The sequence below is a fragment of the Labrus mixtus genome, chromosome 7, assembly GCF_963584025.1.
Source record: "Labrus mixtus chromosome 7, fLabMix1.1, whole genome shotgun sequence".
NCBI lineage: Eukaryota > Metazoa > Chordata > Actinopteri > Labriformes > Labridae > Labrus > Labrus mixtus.
In genome coordinates, this window is record NC_083618.1 from 30416110 (window position 1) to 30437593 (window position 21484).

General features: G+C 43.3%; 1 protein-coding gene and 2 long non-coding RNA genes across 3 annotated transcripts; 1 reads left to right on the forward strand and 2 right to left on the reverse strand.

The window, feature by feature from the left end:
• Positions 1-1621: 1621 nt before the first annotated feature.
• LOC132977152 (uncharacterized) lies at positions 1622-8837 on the reverse strand. The gene is made up of 3 exons (XR_009673771.1): positions 8698-8837; positions 3335-3467; positions 1622-2313 (listed from the first exon to the last, which is right to left on the reverse strand). It is a non-coding gene; the product is annotated as an uncharacterized LOC132977152 (long non-coding RNA).
• A 2446-nt stretch (positions 8838-11283) lies between these two features.
• On the forward strand, positions 11284-19487 carry eif6 (eukaryotic translation initiation factor 6). Its single transcript, XM_061041542.1, has 7 exons — positions 11284-11410; positions 11687-11832; positions 14500-14585; positions 16015-16190; positions 17103-17279; positions 17504-17688; positions 19025-19487. Exons 2-7 carry the CDS (start codon positions 11726-11728, stop codon positions 19032-19034), a joined length of 741 nt encoding a protein of 246 aa, XP_060897525.1. The 5' UTR covers positions 11284-11410; positions 11687-11725; the 3' UTR covers positions 19035-19487.
• On the reverse strand, positions 19405-19906 carry LOC132977134 (uncharacterized). The gene is made up of 2 exons (XR_009673767.1): positions 19843-19906; positions 19405-19737 (listed from the first exon to the last, which is right to left on the reverse strand). It is a non-coding gene; the product is annotated as an uncharacterized LOC132977134 (long non-coding RNA).
• Between the last annotated feature and the right edge of the window lie 1578 nt (positions 19907-21484).

A 21484-nucleotide genomic window follows, 5' to 3' on the forward strand; every position in this document is an offset into this window, starting at 1 on the left:
CATTTAATCATCCTCATCTCTAACTGCTCTGTTCACACTGACTGTTGAAGATAATATCTTCAGATTATCCTGGGTGTTAATGAATGGAAACAGCCTCTCAGTGAACGTGTGTGTGAAAGTGTGTATGTGTGTTTTTGAATCAGCATCAGAGAAAGACAGAGTTCCTCTGTCCCAGTCCAGTTTCACTCGGACTTTCTTGAGCTTCTTTCGCACTACAAGAACAGTGCCTGGATTTGGGGATGACCTTGCAGAGTAACCGAAACCGAAACTGAACCATATTCTCCAATGTTCACTTTGGTTACCTCCCCTCCTGTGGTTAAACCCACTTTCAGTGTGTGTAGACTAACCAGTTCGTCGTAGCAGAGTTGTAGTTTTCCACTTTTCTCTTAGGTTCCTGAACTAACTCTGTCACAGTTCTGCTCACCTGCCCCGTCTCAGTAATATTCCACTAACCCTACCTCTGCTCCACTCTGCCTGCTGGCCACTCCCAACTCAGCTCACCTGTGCACACAGCTGCAATTAAGCCAGTACACAGTCTCTCCTGTTCACTGACACTTTGACAGATTGTTCTTTAAAGACCCATCAAAGACTATATTACACTCACTCTTGGACTTCTCTCTGTTGCCTGTTTATTTTGAGTCATGTTAGTCAGATATAGACATAACACTCTGGGATTTCTTGATAATGAACCCGTGGTTGTACTCGTGCATGAACTGTACCGTGCCGAAGCACACCTCTTCCAAGAGTGCCAGGGCCAAAGAAGTGTACCCCGTTGAGCATACCTTAAGAGTTTTTCTTCGGTTAATCATGTGAGGTCAAACCTGCTCGTTGCTTTACCTGTAATAAATGGGTCTGTTCAAGTCTTTTAGGACAAGTCTAGTTTTATATGTGGACTGACAGCTTGGCACAGGTTGCAGCAGCTATAATAAAGTTAATTGGAATTGAATATAATGGACTAACAGCAGACAGACACAATTATTTATCCAGTTATAACATAAGATATTACATGAAGTGGATACAGTGTAATGTTAAAAAAAAAGCATTTTGAGAAAGAATGTGAGGAAAGAGGAAAAATTATGAAGAGCATTCAGAGCTCAGCTTTAAAAGGCTGATCATTTAAACCATAGGGAATTAAGTCCGTCTGTTGTGGCGGCAACCCAAGGTGAAGGAAGCCGTCAGGCAGAAGAAGGAGGCTTTGGGCTTGGCTTGCCCAGAGGTCAGAGAAACAGCTGACAGGCTGACAGGCTTCGGTCGTTGTGGAAGCAAAAACCCAGGTGTTTGACGAGTTAGGGGAGGTTATGGAGAAGGACTTTCGGTTGGCCCCAAGGATGTTCTGGCAAACAGTTCTGGGAACGCCTGAGGATCCCCCAGGAGGAACTGGAAAAGGTTGCTGGGGAGAGGGATGTCTGAGGCAACTTGCTTAGCCTGCTGCCACAGTGACCGGGCCCCGGATTTCATGTTTTTAAGGTAAGAGAGATGTATTCATATATTCAGCCATTTGGAACTTTCAGTTCAAACTTGGAGAGAAAAATGTGCAAACAAAAAATGTATTTTAATCTCAGGCTCATCAAGGCCCCTGTGATGGCCAGAGCCACACAGGGGTAATATCACTCTCACCTCATTAGTTGTCCACCACCACATCTTTATTTTGCAGTCAACCACACAAACAATTTACACACTTAGTTTGATTTGTTATTGGTTTATTTTTGCATTTAGTCTTTCATTGTTATTAATGAACCTGCTGCATTATGTTTTCTGTTCTCCAGTATGTTCTTCTCCGTGCTTTTGTTGATATTCTGTTTCTGTTAAAGTACACGTAGCTTTCTTATAAAGGCAAATATTCTCATTATAAAGTTGTATTGCGGATTCTGTTGCTTTGCCGTCACTTCCCAATGTTCTTTTAACGCCATGTCTTGCATCAGGGGCCAACACTTTATATTGCACGCTATACTAAACGTATAGGAGTTCAAACTAGTTTGTTTTCCTGTCAGTAAAGAATCATTGGTATACAGAATTCTTCTGTTTTCATGATTGAATCTGTAACACAGTCAACTTGAAAAAGTTCATCTTCCAACCACTCATTCACACTCCAGGATTTTCCTAAGTCGACCCAAGCATGTTGGACTTATCGATGGCGCCTTTGTTGTTTTTTGGTGAGCTCATGAATGCAACATCAGTCCCAGACCTCACTTCAGCCTCTTCTTTTTCTTGATTTCAGTTCAGCTCAGTACCAGTTGGTGCACGAGATCATGAAACACATGTTGTCCACCTTCCTGTTTCCCATCTGGCACTGGGGCAGCTCTCCTGCGGTGTCTGTTGGGAGTGACAGGAATTCACTTAATGCAGCAATTTGCAAATCTTACAACATGTGCACCGACATTTTGTTTTTTTTGGGGGTTGATTATTTACTAGGATGATACAGCCTCTGCACATGGGGCGCACAAACTAACCACTAGGCCACCGGCGAACCAAAACATCGTCAAATGTTATCTCTTTGGGCCTCAAAGGAAAAAAGTGCAACATTTTACACATAAATATATCACAGAACAATATATCCTCTTTAAATGTGTCTCTGAGTCCTGACTGTCTACAAGGAGGAGCGTGAGTCCTGCCAGCTGTACTGTTGTCAGCGCCGTGTTTACATGGACGGGACGTCCTTATGTATAAAAGCTGTTTTAGTCAAGGACTAGAGAGAAGAAGAAGAACATACTCACTGATTATTTGAATGTCACTTACATTTCTTTAGATTACGCTCATTCTGTGTCAATTTATGTGCAATGTGAAGCTACGCGCTAACTAAAGAGCGCTAACATTAGCATGCTAACATAACAATGCAGGACACAGGTGTGAACTGTTTCTTGTTTCTATAAGTGCTGTCCAGTTCCCTCTGCCGCTCCTCCTGCCAGTGATACTTAGAAAAGGTCTTCACCTCCGAGGTCGTCCAAGGGGCAGTGATACGCGCTGACATTATTCGCACAAACAACAAAAACGCCATGAAATCCACAGGACACAAAGCCAAGTTGAAGTTTGTCCATGTCTAGGAAGTGACGATTATTTCGACTAATCAACAGACAGCAACGTGTCTGGCTCCACCTTTCAGGGTCAGATTGGTACTGTACTCTTGGCACCCCAATTGAAGGGTTGCAAAAAAAGTAGGATGGTACGTACAGATCAGTTATTTTAGAACCATTCCCCAACCTTTGACTGAAAATGCCAATAAATGCGAACTGAACTGAACTGAACCGCTTGGTGGAAACGGGGCTTTGGCTGTGTTTTTATCAGTCTAAAAGGTTGGGAACCATCAGTTTAATCATCAGCAAAGGAATAATTCTACCTTCAGAAGCAGCAGACTCAGAGACGTCAGTGTTGTCAGATTTGACTTCTTTTTCAGTCTCCTCTTCTCTCTCTTTCCTCTCATGGCTCTGCTCTCCTCCCATCATCAAAGTCACCAACACAACAAGTCTAACCTGAGCAACAAAAAAAACACACATGCCAATCCAAACTTTAGTTTGTTATCTCAGCTCTGGAACAACTTGAGAAGTTATTCTTGTTGCATGTTTTCCATAAAACAGATGAAGAGTTGGACGGTGGAAGTCTTAAGTTAGATATAAAGAAGGAAGCAGATCCTAATAAGGATGTAACAAAACACTCAACACACGATATGATATAGATCACGATACTGGGTTAATGATTGATTGAAGATTTTTATAAAGACATAAAAGACAATTTATGAATAAATATGATTCTTCTATTTCAGTTCTCTGACAATAAACATGCATTATATAATCTCTATTTTAGATTTTTTGGGGCTTTTTGTACCTTTAATGGAGAGATAGGACAGTGGATAGAGTCAGAAATCAGGGAGAGAGTGTAGGGAACAGTCACTCCCTGTCTGTCCAATCCTCATGTTTCTCTCCCCTGTCAGTGTGAGTGTGGTGGGCGTGGCTTTCCCTTCACAGGTAGCGCCAGGTGAATCTCATTCCATGATCAAGACTCACATTATAAATACTCTGGATTTCCCTCTAATCGACGCCATATTGTTTCGTCGGCTCCAATGTGATTACAGTTCCTCGTTGTTATAGCTTGTGTAGCTAACCCCCTTTTTGTTCTCTGCCTTGCCTCAGATCGCCTTGCTTGCTTTGTGCTCCGTGCTTTCTTCACTGCCTGCCGCTCGCTCTTCTGTGCACCTCATCTCACAAAGACCCCAAGTCGTGGTGGACGCCACACAAGGATTCACATTCACACTGCCACATTCACACGTCTACTCACCTGCCACGTTGGATCCTGGGACACCGCACTACGCCTTTTTGTAAATGGTAATCTAAGCTAAGCTTCTTTTTTTAATTTTTTTATAGCGACTGAAGTTGAACGAGAGGCCAAAAGCAGATAGTGCCCTCTGCTGGTTAGAAGACGTGTACTGCAATTTATATTTTTGTTATATCGATTTAAATCGTCCATGTTTTTAATCGATTTCTAACAGTATTGTGAGGGATCGTTTCATCTCTTTATCCTGCATGTTTGTGTTTTCATATTAGAGGAGAATCAGTGCACATTCTTCATCCAACATGATCCTATATCTGCTACAATCCCACATCGACTTTACGAATCAGATCAAGACGCATGAAAATCCACTTAAACCCGCAGGCCTTCACGTGACAAAACCGGCCAAATGTAAGAGGCGTCAGAGGACAGACAATCTAATAAGACATCTTTAAAACCTGAGAGATACTCCTCACTTCTAGCGAGGGATGATAAGATTACAATACAGAGAGTGAGAGAGGACAAAGACGCACGTACCTAGATAGAGAGATAAAGAGGACAAGAACGACTCCCCCCCCCCCCCCCAGATTATCGGCTCGGACATCTCTAATTCCTTCCAGAAAGACCCGTCCACGGCGCCAATCCAATCAAACACAACTCAATCAGTTCAGCTAATGTAGCTGATGGGATCATCTTACTCTGCTCGACACTTTACACCATCGCAGTGCGGGCTGTGAAAGCCTTCCTGGTGGTCTGCAATGCATGCTGGGAAGTTACACAAAACAAGGGGGTAGCTCAGTTGGTAGGGACTTGGGTTGGGAATCGGGGGTTTGCCGGTTCAAATCCCAGTACGGACCAAAATATGGAAGTTGGTCCGGTAGCTGGAGAGATGCCAGGACACTTCTGGGGAACTGCCGAGGTGCCCTTGAGCAAGGCACCGATAGACTGAGTCTCCCGCTGTGAGGAGCATAATGTGAACAGCCAGCTCAGGACAAAATCTGCAGCAGGCCTTCTGAAAGGATCTAGATATTTTAAAGAGTGCAGATGTGAAAACAGCTGGAGTGTGTTTTTATGGAGTCCAAAAAGCACATCTCTAATATTGTCTGACACAGAGGGGCGTTCCTGTATGTAAGCTTACTTTCATCCTGTGGTATAATATATCTTTACGTTCGTTTTAATGTTCATACTTCTGCTTTTGACTTCATCTGGAAACTCTGCGGTGCATGATGCATGAGCCACGAGATTATGAGCTGCGTGGACGTTCCTGTCACCCCTTCTGGAATAAACAGGAACAAAATGCTTCTGAATATTTTTACACTCCCAAAACTGATTTGATTCACAGCACAGTGACTAATGGAGATGACAACCACAGTGTCAAAAACATTAGTGGAAGTTATGGACGGCAGTAAAAACATGAAGCAAGCCTTTCAACGTGAGAAATTAACTGCCTCACAAATGTGATACGGCTGTGGCTTCCCAGCCGGACAGCAGAGCAATAACTTGTGATAATATTCACATAAAAGTTGATGAGGGGTCTAACCTTTACTCCGGACCTAAATATAACATCAGAGAGGGAGCTTCTGCTGGACGGACATTAAAACGTACCCACAGCACTGACGGGGAGGAAAATACAGGAGAAGTGGAGAATTATGACGATTTCAAACATGCACAAAACTCCTGAAATGTTCCAGAATTTTAATCTGTGAACGCAAACGGACACATTTCCCCCCCCGACCTTACCCACATTATTTCTCTCCAGCCCTGTAGTGAAGTTAATCCATGAAGTGAGGGTGAGCTGATGTGTGAACACAGCAGGAAATTCACTGGCCGATCATGTTTTATATCTTTATGGATGTTTAAGCTTCATACTCTCTTCTGCTCGCCTGTTTTTCCTTTTACCCCCCCCCCCCCCCCCTCATTAAAGTCAGGGTTGGTCATTTCCTCCAGATCCACTTTTTAAGATTTTGGTGTAAATTGTCTTTAGGTCCTGACAGAAATGAATAATTCATGTTCTCTGAAAAAGGAACAAAGAAAATCCATCATCTGTATCAGTTTGTAAGTCTGTAAAAACTTCCACCAATGTCTGCCATGAGGTACCAATCTGATGAACCAATCACACGCCACCCTGTCTCCCTGCTCGCTCTCTACCTCTTGTGTGCACGAGCCCACACTCAAAGCGATGAGCTGAGGTCCGCTTCTGGAGCGACGACGCTCGTGCATGTAAGTGAGGGGGCGTGGCTTTAGAGGGAGCACAGAGGGGGCGTGGCTTTAGAGGGAGCACAGAGGGGAGGGGGCGTGGCTTTAGACACAGCACTGAGGGAATGCTACTTTCAAAATCAGGCTAGTTTTCAAAAATTACCAACCCTGTCTTTTAATTTCCCGTCAGAAATATCTCATTATGGGGCGCTGGTGGCGCAGTGGTTAGTGCACGCGCCCCATGTATGGAGGCTGTAGTCCTCAACACGGGCGGCCCCGGTTCGAGTCCGGCCTGTGGCTCCTTTCCCGCATGTCATTCCCCACTCTCTCTCTCTCTCTCTCTCCCTGATTTCAGACTCTGTCCACTGTCCTATCTCCCAATTAAAGGCACAAAAAGCCCAAAAATAAATCTTTAAAAAAAAAAGAAATATCTCATTACGTGGCGCCGGTAGCCTGGTGGTTAGTGCACATGCCCCATGTACACCCCATGACCGGAGGCTGGGGTCCTCCGAGCAGGCTGCCCGGGTTAGAATCCTCATTACACAATAAGCCCAATATACCTGACAAATCCTGATTAACATCTAATTCCATGATATAAAAGGCAAAACATAAGAAATATACCAATTACAAGCACTTCAGCTCTTAATTATTGCTTTTTATATTTTGAAGATGTTTATCTGGATTTGTCCGGTGAATGTGACTCATAATAAATAAATATTTCTGACTATAAATTACACAAATTGTTTGCTTAGATGAGAGGTTTTTTTTCAGTGAATTCCTTTTCCTTTACAAGGCGATGTATTTTATTGGCCCAAGCCGTTTCAGGATATAAAAAAGGGAAGCAGCACAACAAGTGAATCCAAGCTGCACATGCTTCATTCATGAACTTGAAGAGCATCTCAATCAGCATTCATCGCGGCTCCTCTCTTCCTCTCCCCAGCTGGCACACAGAGAGGAGCTGAGCTAAATATAGCTCCCCTCTCTTTCTCGCAGATATTCTTTTGTTTTGACTTGTGCTCCCTCTTATCTCCGGCACCGCTGCCCTCTTTGGCAGAGGACGGTGTGCAGCTGCAGGGCCCACTATTATTCATCTCCTTCCTTCCACTTTTTTTTTTTTTTGCTCTTCCTCTGTGACTAAAAGACGGCCTGAAGGGTTTGTAGGTTGCACCCACTGACACCAGGCCGTACGAACTCAGAGGATACCGTGAGGTGAATGTGTGCCGCCTTTCATTCCCTCAGTAAATGAAACACTTGGAGCATGAATGGGGTTCACCCTCCAGGAAATAATTAAGATAAATAATCTCTCCGTCCGCCGCAGCTTGATTAAAGTCTCTCTGCATTATTGATCGCATTAAAGTGAGGGTGAGTTCACCTCAGCTCTATTCCTGGATATCACAGAATCAGCTGGCTGATGCATAGTTGTATCCACACTAATTGAATTCTGCAGTGTTTAATTTAACTTTTAGAGAAAGCTTTATTGCCCTTGTGTATCTATTTCTGTAAAAGCAAATTGACAGCTAACCTAAATTAAAGTCAGGAAAGGGCACAAAGTCAGAGTTTAAAGTTGCAAAACGTGCTCCTAATTAAATTGCATCCAACTAAAGAATCAGGACGTAAACATTTAGCTTAAAGACATCTCTGTCAACTATTTTTCTGTGTGCAATACTGATATAAGCTGGATAACACTGTCTTCATGTGCAATACTCTGTGCAATACCTATTTTGTACATTTATGTGTAATACATTGTTCATATATTCACTTCTGTGTGCTTTGGACATTGCTTTTTATTTCTTTGCTTGGTACTTATTACCTATTCTATTTATATTTATATTTAATTTTATATACATTTCCTACTTCTATATTGTGTTTAAGAGCAACTGTAACGACCCTAATGTCCCCCCAAGGATTATTAAAGTATTTCTGATTCTGATTTAATAAGCTGTCATGTTTATTGTTTTTATCTGGATATTCTGACTGAAGGTATAAATAAAGATATATTTTTGTAGTTGTAGATCTATCTTGATTTATTTTTTGTGTTGTAAATTGAAACCTGTTGGTCTTATCTCGACCACAGACGGTTTTAATTCACCTCCCATGTTTATGTGGGTGAAAATAGCTGACATGTTTACATCAGTGACAGCTCCGCAGGAAGTGAGTGTGTGTGTGTGTGTGTGTGTGTGTGTGTGTGTGTGTGTGTGAGCCGTTAGCTGCTGTCGGGAACAGTCATTAATTTTATCCCACCTAGTCGACCCCCTCGTCTCCTGCGAGAGCCGTCCGTCTCTGTCGGCCGCCGGTTCCGTTTAGTTTGCGGTGTTTCCAGGCAGAATCTCCCGACCGACGTGTCCGCGGAGCTGCTGCCTCCAAAGATCGTTTGTAGACGAGACGAGGGATCACTCCAAATATGCACTGTTCAAGTCCACTTTTTCACTTGTGGCTATAGGGAAATAACTCTGAAATAAATAACAATGCAGAGCTCCTCCACACTAATATTGCAAAATTGAATTGGCAACATTTCTGTAAGTTGCCAGTGTAGACCTCTTTGTGCAATTTAGACAGTGTGTAGGAGTTTGCTTACATTTTTTAAACAGAAAAATGGAAAATCTCCATTGATGGTGTTGGTATTGAAACAGGTTTTGATAAAATTTGAGTTAAATTTCTGGAATCGTGACCACCCTGTAGTTTGAACTAAACAATCAAAATTTGCATCCTACCACGTGCACAAGTGAAATGTCACCCATCTGTTCCTGCGGGGGCTTTTGGAAGCCCATCAATGGAGGTCTCCATGCTGGAAATGCTGTCCCAACCTTACCTTCAGTCAACATAACAACAGGCTGAGAGCTGGAGCTGAGGGTTTTTTTTAAATCAGAAATAAGCATGCTATAGCAGTTTTATTTTGTTATCAACCTAGACAGGGGACAAATAAATGTTGACCAGAAGATGACGTCTGATGAAAAGTCACACAAGCAATGAGAATGTAGAGTTGTGCAGAGGGGCAACATGATCGCATGAACCATGTTTTGTGGTTATCCTTTCAATACATTTGGTATTTATCCTTAAAAAAACACAAATGTTTAGCGGCTGATGGTGAAAATGCTCGTCATATCAGTTTGGCTTCATCCTGAGAGGAACATGGATATCATTACAAAACGTCATGACAGTCCATCATGTAACTACTTTTTGAGAATATTGACAGTCTGGACCAAAGTGGTTGCAGACAGACTAAAATTTTCATGCATAAATTTCATCTGCTACTGTTGTAAAATATTTTAAAACATTGAGTGATTCCCAGTTATGGTGTTTCCTTGACACCGATGTGGTGTCACTCATCATTATATTACAGAAAAAGGGGACATTACATTTGAGCAGACAAAAACAGAAAGGAGTGAAACCTTACCCTCTGGTTAGACGATCTTTGTTGCCTTCCTCCGCTCTGGTTCGCCCCCCTTCCCATCCCAACCTGCTGCAGTGACGTCACACAGGTATCGAGCTAATGGAAGTGTCAACAAACAAGACGTCACGAGGAATGTCCGACGTGATTGGCCCAGAGCGTCATTCCTGGTGCTTCACGAGGAGAGAGGAGGAGGACGGCCGCGCGTCCGGTTGCTATGCAGGTTTATTGAAGAGGGATGGAGACGGTTGAGAGATTTAAGTTGCCTCCTCCTTAAATCTCTCAACCGCACACACTCACTCTCAGAGCATCTGGGTTGTAAACATCAGAGGCTTTGAAGCAGCATGAAAGTATGATGGAGGCAATCTGAGGTTATGAAAGCAGGCAGGAAGATACAACAAAGAGCACGAGAGAATAAACCTTAAAAACTACAAATACAGATTAATGCAATCACACATCTGTTTACGATCACATTCAAACATGCAGACTGCAATCTCTCCAAATGTATGGCTGTTTACTTTTTGCATACATTTACCCATAATTCAGTATTGTTTGTTTCTTACTGTCATTTGTAAAAAATACACAAATCTGCATGTTTTCCTCGATTTTCTTACATATAGGCTACGAGTCTGTTTGCTAATCTTTGTCCATGTTCTCTTATCCTTGTTTGAACTATAAGGACTGATATGCCCCACATGGATAAGGCTGCACAACTGACTCGCTGTTTCACCTGAAGGGACTTTTCTCATCTTTACACAAAGGCTTATTCTTAGTACCATGCTGTCAATATTTTAAAAGTGGAATCTGGCTTCACCAACCCATGAATGTAAAAAGCTGAACACCTGATGATAAATTTAACCTACAACTAAACTTGGCAGTATGAGGAAAAATGTTAAAATGTCTATCCTGCCTTCTCTACATTTTTCTGATTGTTGGTGTTACATCAGAAAGAGATTCATCAGAAATTAAAATTCATAATATGTTGTGACACAAAATGTGACTAAAAGGAGGTGGAGAAAAAAAATCTTTGAGATGCCAATAAAACGCCTTCGTGTGTTTAACCTTTATTCAAACAGGAAAACCTTGTTGAGATTAAAAATCACTGTTTCATAAGTGCCACACGTACAAATATTGTTACATGAATATTATATGAATTTAACTCGATTGCTCTGTGATTTTTCTAAATTAAAAACAGGTGTACATTACAATTTCTCTTGGGAATCTAATTTGCATACCTCAGTAGACAATAGACTTTACAGAAACAACAGACAACAAAATGTATTTGCAATGAAATAAATAAATATGTAGAAAATTTTAAGTTGGAAAGGTTTATACAAAAATAATGATGTAAAAACTATAAATAAACCTAATGAAAAGCACATTTTCACCCCTCCTAACAGTGATGTTTTGACTCCTCTGTGAGCCCGGACTGTTTTTATACCGCATTCTACGTCCTACGTCCTACGTCATCACGTTGACCCTGAAGCGGAAGTAGACACGTGGGGTTGAAGCGAGTGAAGTGAATCACGTCAACGCGCATGCTGTGCTGCTACGAAGCTAATTCAGGTAACTTCTATCTATTTTCACTCAACATTACGAGATGTTTGAAACCAAATGTCACTGCGACACAAGTCAAAGCTGCGTGTCGACGGACAGGAAGTTTATTTGACACGTTTTTTTCTCTCTCTGACGATAAACTTAAAAAAAAACCAAAAAAACGAGCTAGCCTGTTAGCCCGGTTGGTCCGGATAAACTGTCACAGGTGTTAAAGTCTGTTTTACTTGATCGACTGAATTTGACCCGAGTACAAACAGAAAGGTGATTGTTGTTGTTTGTTTTCAGGATCAGAAGTAAACCCTCCTCTTCATCATCTTCATCATCATGGCCGTGAGAGCAGCGTTTGAGAAAAACAACGAGATCGGCTGCTTCGCCAAACTCACCAACACATACTGCCTGGTGGCGATCGGCGGCGCAGAGAACTTCTACAGGTGAACTTCTACATTAACACTACCTGTCAGGGTCCTGTCTGGCCTTTTATAAAGCCCCAAACTACAAAGAAGGGACTCCAGACTCTTTGACACGATGCATCAGAGAAGAAACAGGCCAGCTGTGTGAACACCTCTCAAACCCAAATTAAACATCTCAACCCAAGTTAAACCAACAGAAAATGATGAGAAAAGGTAAAAAATGAGACTCCTTTACGTCATTAAATTCAACAGATGAAGCATTTTCCTTAAAAAAAGAGTTTATTTTAGGGTTTGAAAACAAATTAAGTTCTAAAAAGTGAAACAAAAGTCAACATGGAGAGAAAGTTTCTTTAATGATCCCGAGGGAAATTCAAAGCATCCAGCTGCAGCTTCCAAAAACACATGAGACACGTGTAACGCCCGCTGTCCCCCCTCTTTGTCCCCCCTCTCTGTCCCCCCTCTCCGTATATTAACCTGAATGAAGATTTAAAGAAACCCCTACAGAGGTTTATACCAAGAACATTTACATAACACATGCAGATATAAGAATAGAAACCTGTGCACAATTTTAAAAACAACACCTGTACACATTAGAGTAGACTACGTGTCAGGTACAGCAGTGTCTGAAAGGAGGTCGTGCAGTTTTTAAATGAGTCTGCAAACTTAAAGGTGCAGTATATTTGTCAAAGTAAAACATACAACTGATCTACCCGCTGACATCGGACAAACAAAAAAAGAATTAGGCCGTTGTACGAGATCATTTATGACCAAGTAGCAACCTCAGGTGAAAAATGAAGCCGGCTGCAGAAGTGCAAAATCCTGCAGTTCCTGGAGTGTCCACTAGAGGCTGGCTGCAGAAGCACAGGAAGTCACATACACACCCATTCTAAAAAGCCTGTTTTTACAGCAGAGATTAACATGTTTACAGCCTGGTTCAAAAAACCAAATAGGTGTGATTAGCTCATGTCTCGATGGACACACACTGTACGGGGGGTGAATGTTTTGATAACTCATCAGTTTTGATTTGATGAAGGATAAGAGTTATTCACAATAAGGCGTGTAGCTGACCTGATTGACAGGTGGGCGCGGTGTAACGGTTTGTCAGGAGGTTTAAAACCCGCCTCAGCTCCAGCTCTCAGCCTGTCGTTAGGTTGACTGAAAGTTAGACTGAGACAGCATTTCCAGCATGGAGACCGCCATCGATGGGACTCCAGCGCCCCCTGCAGGAACAGACAGGGGACGCCATCGATGGGACTCCAGCGCCCCCTGCAGGAACAGACGGGTGACGTCACTCAGGCGTTTTGTTTATTTCCTACATTTAATTTTAAGCGTGCACGTTCTTCTAAACACAGGACATGAGGAGGCTGCAGAAGACAGGTGATTTTAATTCTCTTCTTATAATCTATATGGAGGCTGAACTTGCAGCTTGGGGGCCCTTGAGTTCCTGCAGGGGGTCTTATCCGTCTGCATAGTCTGCATGGAGCAAGAAACATCTCTGCTGCCTGTAAACAGCTGTAAACTAAAGTAGCCTCGTGATGATGTCATCAAAGTGCAATCTGTGCTGCTGACTTTATATAAAGGTAAAGGTGTGTCTGATGATTACAGAGTACATGCTCACACGTCAACAGGACTACACACAGGTTCAGTTAATCACCAGAAACTATTTTCAAACAGTATTAGCTTGAGCTTATCAACTGTATGTATTTATTAAACCTTTAAATATAGAGCTGAGTTACTCGTCTTCAGAGAGAGCGAGAAGACTTTGTGGCCTTCGATCCGTCTGAAGTAGAATAATGATATGAGCCGAGATTTAACAGATGAAGGTTTTAAATCCTGACATCTCTATTTCAGTGTTTCTGTTGAAACCAAAGTGAAAGAGAGTTGCTGTAAGTCAGGAGCCGGGGTGAGGGAGTGTGTTTACACGGACTCCCCTTTTTTTGTTTAAGTTTATCATTTTTGTGTTTGTGTATAAAAACAACATATCCCGATTTCAGAAACTAGGATAAACTTAACCCCAGATTTTCAGAAACCTGATCTTGCTACCTCGAGAACTCTAGAAAAAAAAAAAAACAGGATACTGTGGCATGTAAAAACGCTTTCCCCCGGTTCTGAGCGCTGTCGACCACCTGCACAGGCGCCGCCTCAGCAAAACAAACACGACGGTGGCAATGAGAGCGTCTTACGTCTGGAGCGTGCAGAGATATGAATGACCAGGTTTCTCTGTGTGCATGTAAACACCAAAACCCAAATATGGTCATAACCAGGATACTGACGTCCATGTAAACACACTCGGTGTCATCATGTCGACCACAACTGTTACAGAACTTTATGACTCGCCAGAAACGTCCCGAGTCAACCAGAACAAAGCAGAACAGTCAAATCCAGTCAGAGGACAGAGTCTCTGCAGACACCACCACACAGAAGGGACGATTGAGAGTCTCTATCTTATTTATTTCAGAAAAGCAGTTCAACATTTATGGGGTTTCCCTGTGATGTCAGCAGGGTTTTTGACCCCACTGTACAGATGATCCGTCCCTTAAGACTTCATGTTGCCGTCTTTTGGCCGGGTGTTGCGTCGACAGCTGGCTCGGTGAAGAACATCCAGTTTCATCAGAGTTTTGATTTCCATGCTGAGCTGAACAAACTGACCGGCTGTTGTTGTTGTTGTTGTTGTTTGTGTCTCTGCAGTGTGTTCGAGGGAGAATTGTCTGAAACCATCCCAGTTGTTCACGCTTCCATCGCAGGCTGTCGCATCATCGGGAGGATGTGTGTGGGTGAGTACTGCTCAGGAAACACACGCTCTCTTACCTCCCAGGTCTGTTTTTCTACTTCCACTAACACATCAGTTCTTAACAGCAGCATCTTTTAGTCACACATTTATTTTGATCTTGTTTGTTTCTGTATTTCCAACCAACACGACAAACCAAAACAACAGATTCATCTTTAGATTTCATACAAACGTAACTCAACATGCTTTCCAGAAGATGCAAACAAAGCGCTGTATCAAACCTAAACTAGTTGGTGTAACAAACATACCAGGGGCTCGTTTCTGAAGCTCTGAGTCCGTTCACCCTGAAATGAAGGAAACTCTGGGTTATCCGTTTCAGAAGAGGAGGTCACTCAAACCTGAGAAAGAGGGGTAACTCCAGCCCGTTTCAGAGGGAGAGGTAACTTTACCTCTGAGTCAGTTACTATGGTAACTGAGTCTGTGAACCTAACCTGGTCGGGAGCTGGTTTTCTTCAGTGAACCCTGAGTTTCTCTAAGTCTCCTCCCTCTTCCAGAATCGCCGTTTCATTTCCTCATTCTTTCATTCAGTCGTATCACGCCGTGTTGGTGAAGATTCACCGTTTGTCTGAATAAAAATCCAGGTTGTTTTAATATGTTAGGGTGGCAATACTACAGCGTATAAATGAAACTATTTTATCAAACATGGCGTCTTTTAGTCGAGCCTCGTTATGACGGGGCTGCATTACTCTACAGGGAATTAGAGCCTGACGTCAGGAGATGTTCATTAGGCCTAATTAATAAACTAAACAGGATAAAGGTAATATATAATAATATTTAGGCTATGTGTGTGAATCATAGGTGTGAATACAGCTTTATGTTGGGGATAAAGTTAATGCACAAAATGAGCCTTTTATGTTCTTATATTTCATTTTGAGCTGTTTTGAAGTCACTTTTCTTCTGCTGGATTTCATCTTAATGAAAATAAATTGTAGGTTTAATACAATTCCACCAGTTTTGACCTGCAATGTTATAATTCTGATTAAATATTAAATTAATAGGCTTTACGTGCTGACGTGAACAGCTGTTTTCTCTCTCCTTTGCCGCTGCGCTGCAGCAGTGTCACTTTTTTTCCTTGTTCATATTCTCCGTATGTCCGCATGAAGATATGCTATATTTTGAAATGGTTAAAGAAGGAGGATCTGTTTCTTGTAACCTGTTGCCATGGTGAATCGTAGTATCGGGGCTCCATTCATGTTGGCTTTTTATCGTCGTGGTGCACGCACTGAACACTGATTGGACCTACTCAGAGTTGATTTAATAAACTGAAATCTGCTGATCTGGAACCTAAAACTCAGAGTTTCCCACCTGAGGGTAAATCAACTCAGAGCTCAGGGTCAGACTGAGGGTTTGTTCAACCTTCTTTCAGAAACGGGCCCCGGGTCTAAACCGTCTCATTGTGTTTGTCCTGTTTTCAGGGAACCGTCACGGCCTCCTGGTGCCCAACAACACGACGGACCAGGAGCTGCAGCACATCAGAAACTGTCTGCCAGACACCGTGAAGATCCAGAGAGTGGAGGAGAGGCTGTCTGCGCTCGGTAACGTCATCGCATGCAACGACTACGTAGCGCTGGTCCACCCCGACCTCGACAGGGTGAGGCTGAAACACACATGAACCGACTCTCTGATGAGCTGACAGGACGGCAGCAGTTTTATTTACTCTGATGTCTTTATTTAAGTGTCATTCATGAGGTGCATGTACAGAGGCAATAGTCCTAGTAGCAGCGGCCGGGGGTTCAAATCTGACCTCTGCCCTTTGCTGCATGTCACACACCCCCTCTCTCTCCTCCCAACATTTCCTGTCTCTCTGCAGCTGTCCTATTTCATAAAGACAAAAAGGCCCAAAACATTTTATTGTCATTCATGCACAGAATTTTTCATTTTGCTCAAATCCTTACAGAGGTCATATTCTGCCCTTTTTGGGGTTCATATATTTAATCTATGTATCTACTAAAGTATGTTCACAATAGATAAAGTTCTTAAAAAGTGTCTGTTTTCATGTACTGCTGCTCCATGCACCGGCTCGTTTCTGACTCTCTCACATGCAGCTAATGCTACAGCTAACAGGAGGAGGTAGGAGAAGCCGCGGGTTAGGGTTAACCTAACGAGAGACAGAGAGAGGGGGAGAGAGAGTGAGACGGAGACAGAGGGAGGGGGAGAGAGAGTGAGACGGAGACAGAGGGAGGGGGAGAGAGAGAGAGAGCCTTCTGGCGTCTCCTAACGATGCAAAGTTAGTGGTTAGAGCGCCATGTACAGTGATTGTAGTGCTCAACGGGGCAGCCTGGGTTCAAGTTGAACCTGTTTCTGGTGCCAAAGACGTTTGTTTCCATGACATAGTAACAGGTATCGATATTGGGCATCGTGTCATCGTAATTCTCACTCATTTTCATATGAAATGAAGAGCTGGATGTGTTCTCTCTTCCTTTCTCTTTGTTTGAAATCTTCCTGCCTGTTTTGACGCCCCCCCCCTCTCCCCTCTCCCCTCTCCCCCCTCTCTCGTGGTCAGGAGACAGAGGAGGTCCTTGCAGACACCCTGAAGGTGGAGGTTTTCCGTCAGACGGTAGCAGAGCAGGTCCTGGTCGGCTCTTACTGCGCGTTCAGTAACCAGGGAGGCCTGGTCCACCCGAAGACGTCCATCGAGGACCAGGACGAGCTGTCGTCTCTGCTGCAGGTCCCACTGGTGGTGAGTGGGGGGTCGAGGGGTAGGGGGGTTCACTTTGTCTTCATGATGTCACAGACCTGGACTTTAACTCGTCTTAATCATCGACTCTTCCTCAAAATGTAAATGTTCATCCAGAACATTCATTTTGGAGTGCAGCGCTTCATATTTCTTTCTGTTGCAGGAAAACGTTGAACAAAATCATTAATGTTGCTCATGATTTAAAAAAAATCCCTCTTCCTTTTCAGGCGGGCACAGTGAACCGGGGCAGTGAGGTCATCGCCGGGGGGATGGTGGTCAACGATTGGTGCGCGTTCTGCGGCCTGGACACGACCAGCACGGAGCTGTCCGTCATCGAGAGCGTCTTCAGACTGAGCGACGCAGCACAGCCCTCCGCCATCGCCACCAGCATGAGGGACTCGCTGATCGACAGGTGGCCGATACACACACACACACATATATACACACACACACACACACACACACACACACACATATATATACACACACACACACACACACACACACACACACACACACAGATGAATCACTCCTTTTAATTTATACCTCGTTGGTATCTTTCACACGTTTGTTCGTCATTTCTGCTCCGGACACAGAAGCTGACGAGATGAATCTCTGACGGATTGAAGCTGAAAGAATTTAATGAAACAAAGTCTGAGAATCATTTTCTGAACACCTCGGTTCAGTTTGACCCACATCCGACTGTTTCTCTGACACACACACACACACACACACACACGGTTGTAACACTCAAACCTCACGACACTCCTGGGACTCATTTACACATCACACACACTGTTTAACATTAGCATGTTTGATGCTCTGCAGGCCTGTGACACACACACACACACACACACACACACACACACACACACACACAGCCTACTTCCTCTGACTTTTTGAATCACTCATTGATGTTCTGTCACACAAGTAGAGAATAAAAAAAGTATGTGGCACTGATGGTCTAGCAGTTAACGAGTGCCCCATGTACGGAGGCTCTAGTCCTCTATGCGGACGGCCCGGGTTTGAATCCGAACTGTGGCTCCCTTCCCGCATGTCACCCCTCCCTGATGTCTTTATTCTTTCTCTCTATAAAGGCCCCAAAAATAATGATTAAAAGAATCAATAAATTTCCTATATCTGTAATCTCTGACACCACCACCCTCCTTAAAGCCCTGACACACCAAGCAGACGGCAAAGAACAAGTGGTTGCCTTTTGTCTTTGCCAAAAAAGTTGCACTTGAACACACTGCAAAGACTACAGCCGACGGCCACCAACCACGTACGCTCTGCATATGCCTGAGAGGAAATAACTCCATGCCAGCAGGGGGCGGTAGTCCATTGTTACGATACGAGAAGACCATTTTCACACCGCTGTCGCTCACCACTCGTATTATAGGTCGTCTACTGATGGAGAATAATGTCTGATGAAAAGTAGAAGCTGGCGTTGTCAGTTCTTGGTCTTGTAGTGGAAAAAGAAAAGAAGAGGCGGAGGAGACAAATAAGGAGAAACCGCACTAATGGGTGAAAGCATGGAGACTACAGAGACATGCTCAAGGGGCTTTACTGAACCTGAGAGGAGAGCTGGAGATAAATGAAACCTCAGCCAATCAGATTGTTGTTAGAATCCTCCTGAACCGTTTTGGAGAGCAGCTTGTTTCTGATGTGCAGCTGAATCAGAAGTGTCTCTGACTTCAAAATGAATAACCTGTTCTTTAACATCTTCTCTTCTCTCTCTCTCTGAACAGCATGGCCTAAAGTCGCCTCTGAAGGTTCCTGCCGTCAAAGAGCTCTACTGCAGGATCCCACCGGTCTCACACACGAAGACAACGAGCTGCTGGACCTCATTTCTCCACTTCAAACGCCTCCTCCTCTCTCACAGGACTGTTCACTCATGAGCGTCGCTCTGATCGTTTTCAACCTTTATCCGCTTTTGAATGAATCTTTACTAACAGATCTCCTCCGATCGAATCAGCTTTCTGCACAAACTTAATCAAAAAGATGACGTTTTAAAGGGAGAAATCCTGCAGCTGTGCACGTCCCCTCATCACGTGTTGTTGACCCGAGCCGGGGGAGATAATTGGCTGTAGGGAGACATTAAAACAGGTAGAGCGACGCCGTGTGAGAAGTCTGATAGTTCAGCCTCTGTTGCTCTCATGAACGTTTTTTTTAAATCAAATGTTTTCTCCCGGTGTGGAGAACGAGAGGCTGCGCTTCAATGATCAAAATAAAACTTATACATGTGCCTGTGTTGTTTAAACATCACCACAAGGTGTAAATCTCTCCTCTGTGTTTCCCCCTGATGGGAAACTATCAGACGACAGAATCCCCTCCCTGATGCTTCAGCTACTTTTTAGTCTTGCTCGAACTCGGCTGCTTTTTGTCATCTTCAGTTTTCCTTAAATAGTGAGAATCTCCTCGTTGTTTTTTTGCTTTTTAAAAAAATTTTATTTCATACTTTCTGAGTTGCAAAAACTTTGAAACGAGAGGTAGGCTTACCTCGCTTCATGAGTGTTGGCAACAGCAGCACGGCATGTCGTAGTCCGGCTGATCACAGCGAGTGAACGGTTCTGTTTTCTCACCAGAGAATGAGCTTTGTTAGCTCGAGAAAAATAAGCTGAAATCAACACTTGAAAATGGATGCATGTCCGCTTGGGGCTTCCGTAGTTTAAGATTCCTGTCAACTCGTACCCAAAGCTCCAACTGCAGCAAATGCTTACATAAAATGGGAACTCCTGTTTTGTTTTTTGTTGTTGTTTAAATTAATCCAGAATATTCATGTTTGGCCTTTAAGTAGGAGCACAAAGTTTCAGTTTTCTCTCGATTTCTTCACCTTGAAACGAGAAGTAACGGCTGCAGCTCGAGTCCCTGCAGGAAAAGCTCCTGATCAAAATGCATCCTCTAAACGTTCTTGTTTTTGCCTCTGAGTGATTCAGAGTCACCTGAAGTGTCCGACAACACTTCCATTCTCCATCTCTGCATTTACAGACCTTTATGTTGCAGTGAGTTAACATTAATCTCTACAAAGCCACCAGACTCCTTAGAGAAGAGCAGAGATTTACACAAGTCGGAGGTTTATTTACTGCTTGATCTGTTTGTTTGGTGTTTAAAATTAAGAGTTCAGATGTTAGTGTGAACAGCTGATAAACAACTCGAGCATCCAGTGTCTTTAAAAACACTTTTTGTCAGTAGATTCTGGCTTTGACAGTTTGTGACGGACGATTCTGGTTCCAAAGAAATCCTTTTACCCCCGACAATATACGATTTCCAAGTCCAAACTTGTTTAGTATCTATCCACTCCGACCCCGATCATCTGAAGTCCAGAATGAAACAGGAATCCTCTTCAGTTTGAAAGTGATGTTATTGAACGTCTGCCAAAGTGCTGTAAACTTCGAGTGAAGTCTAGTTTACTGAGTATACACGACATGCGATATCTTAAATACACATGCAGTGATCTTTCTTTTCTTTCTGTGCTCTTGTATGGACGCCGACACTGTAAGGAAACGTTTGAAAGCAGAGGCGAGGAGGATTGAGATGCAAACCGGAGCTGAGAGCGTGTTTCTTTTTTATTTTAAGTCTGTGTTTCTGTATTAAATCACAGTCCGCCATGTGAGCTCTAACATGGATCATGACGTCTGTCTGTATAATAAAATGAATCACCCTCTTTTTATCTGCTTGGTGTGTTTTTGGACCCTGATTGGTTGAATCACGTCGTTGTCATGATGTATCCGAGGAGTCTTGTGAAGTATCTACATTTCATGCCTCTTCAACGTTTACATTTCAGACATAACAGACCTTTAACTGCAACACAGTTCACAGCCTCAGGTAGAGTTAGAAACAGAAGGTGTGGGCGCTGTTAGACTAGCGTTAAGGAATTTACAAAAATATATTTATTGGCACTTAAGTCCATTTCAATTATGACCTTGTGCACGACTTTCTGCTTTTAACATTTTCATGGAAAGAGCAAAATATGAATTCACAATTAAGAGTACTGCTTTTGTACTTAAGTCCCGCCTCTAATTAGGCAACTAGCCCATCAGAATGTAGGACATGGGGGCCCATGCCACCCCTGGACATACCCCTGCTCTGGAGTCATCCCGTGGTGCTGCCATGCTTGCGACCTGAACTCTGCCTAGTTGTTTATCTTTCCATTTTAGGCCCGATTTGTGATTCTCGTTGGAAGCGGCTGAATGGCGGCTCTTTAAGGT

Excerpts from the sequence above, each read along its gene's own strand:
- eif6 (XM_061041542.1), top strand. The coding sequence starts at position 11,726 with ATGGCCGTGAGAGCAGCGTTTGAGAAAAACAACGAGATCGGCTGCTTC. Across the intron at positions 11,833-14,499 it reads GGCGCAGAGAACTTCTACAG|TGTGTTCGAGGGAGAATTGT; the intron begins GTGAACTTCTAC and ends GTGTCTCTGCAG. Across the intron at positions 14,586-16,014 it reads CATCGGGAGGATGTGTGTGG|GGAACCGTCACGGCCTCCTG; the intron begins GTGAGTACTGCT and ends TCCTGTTTTCAG.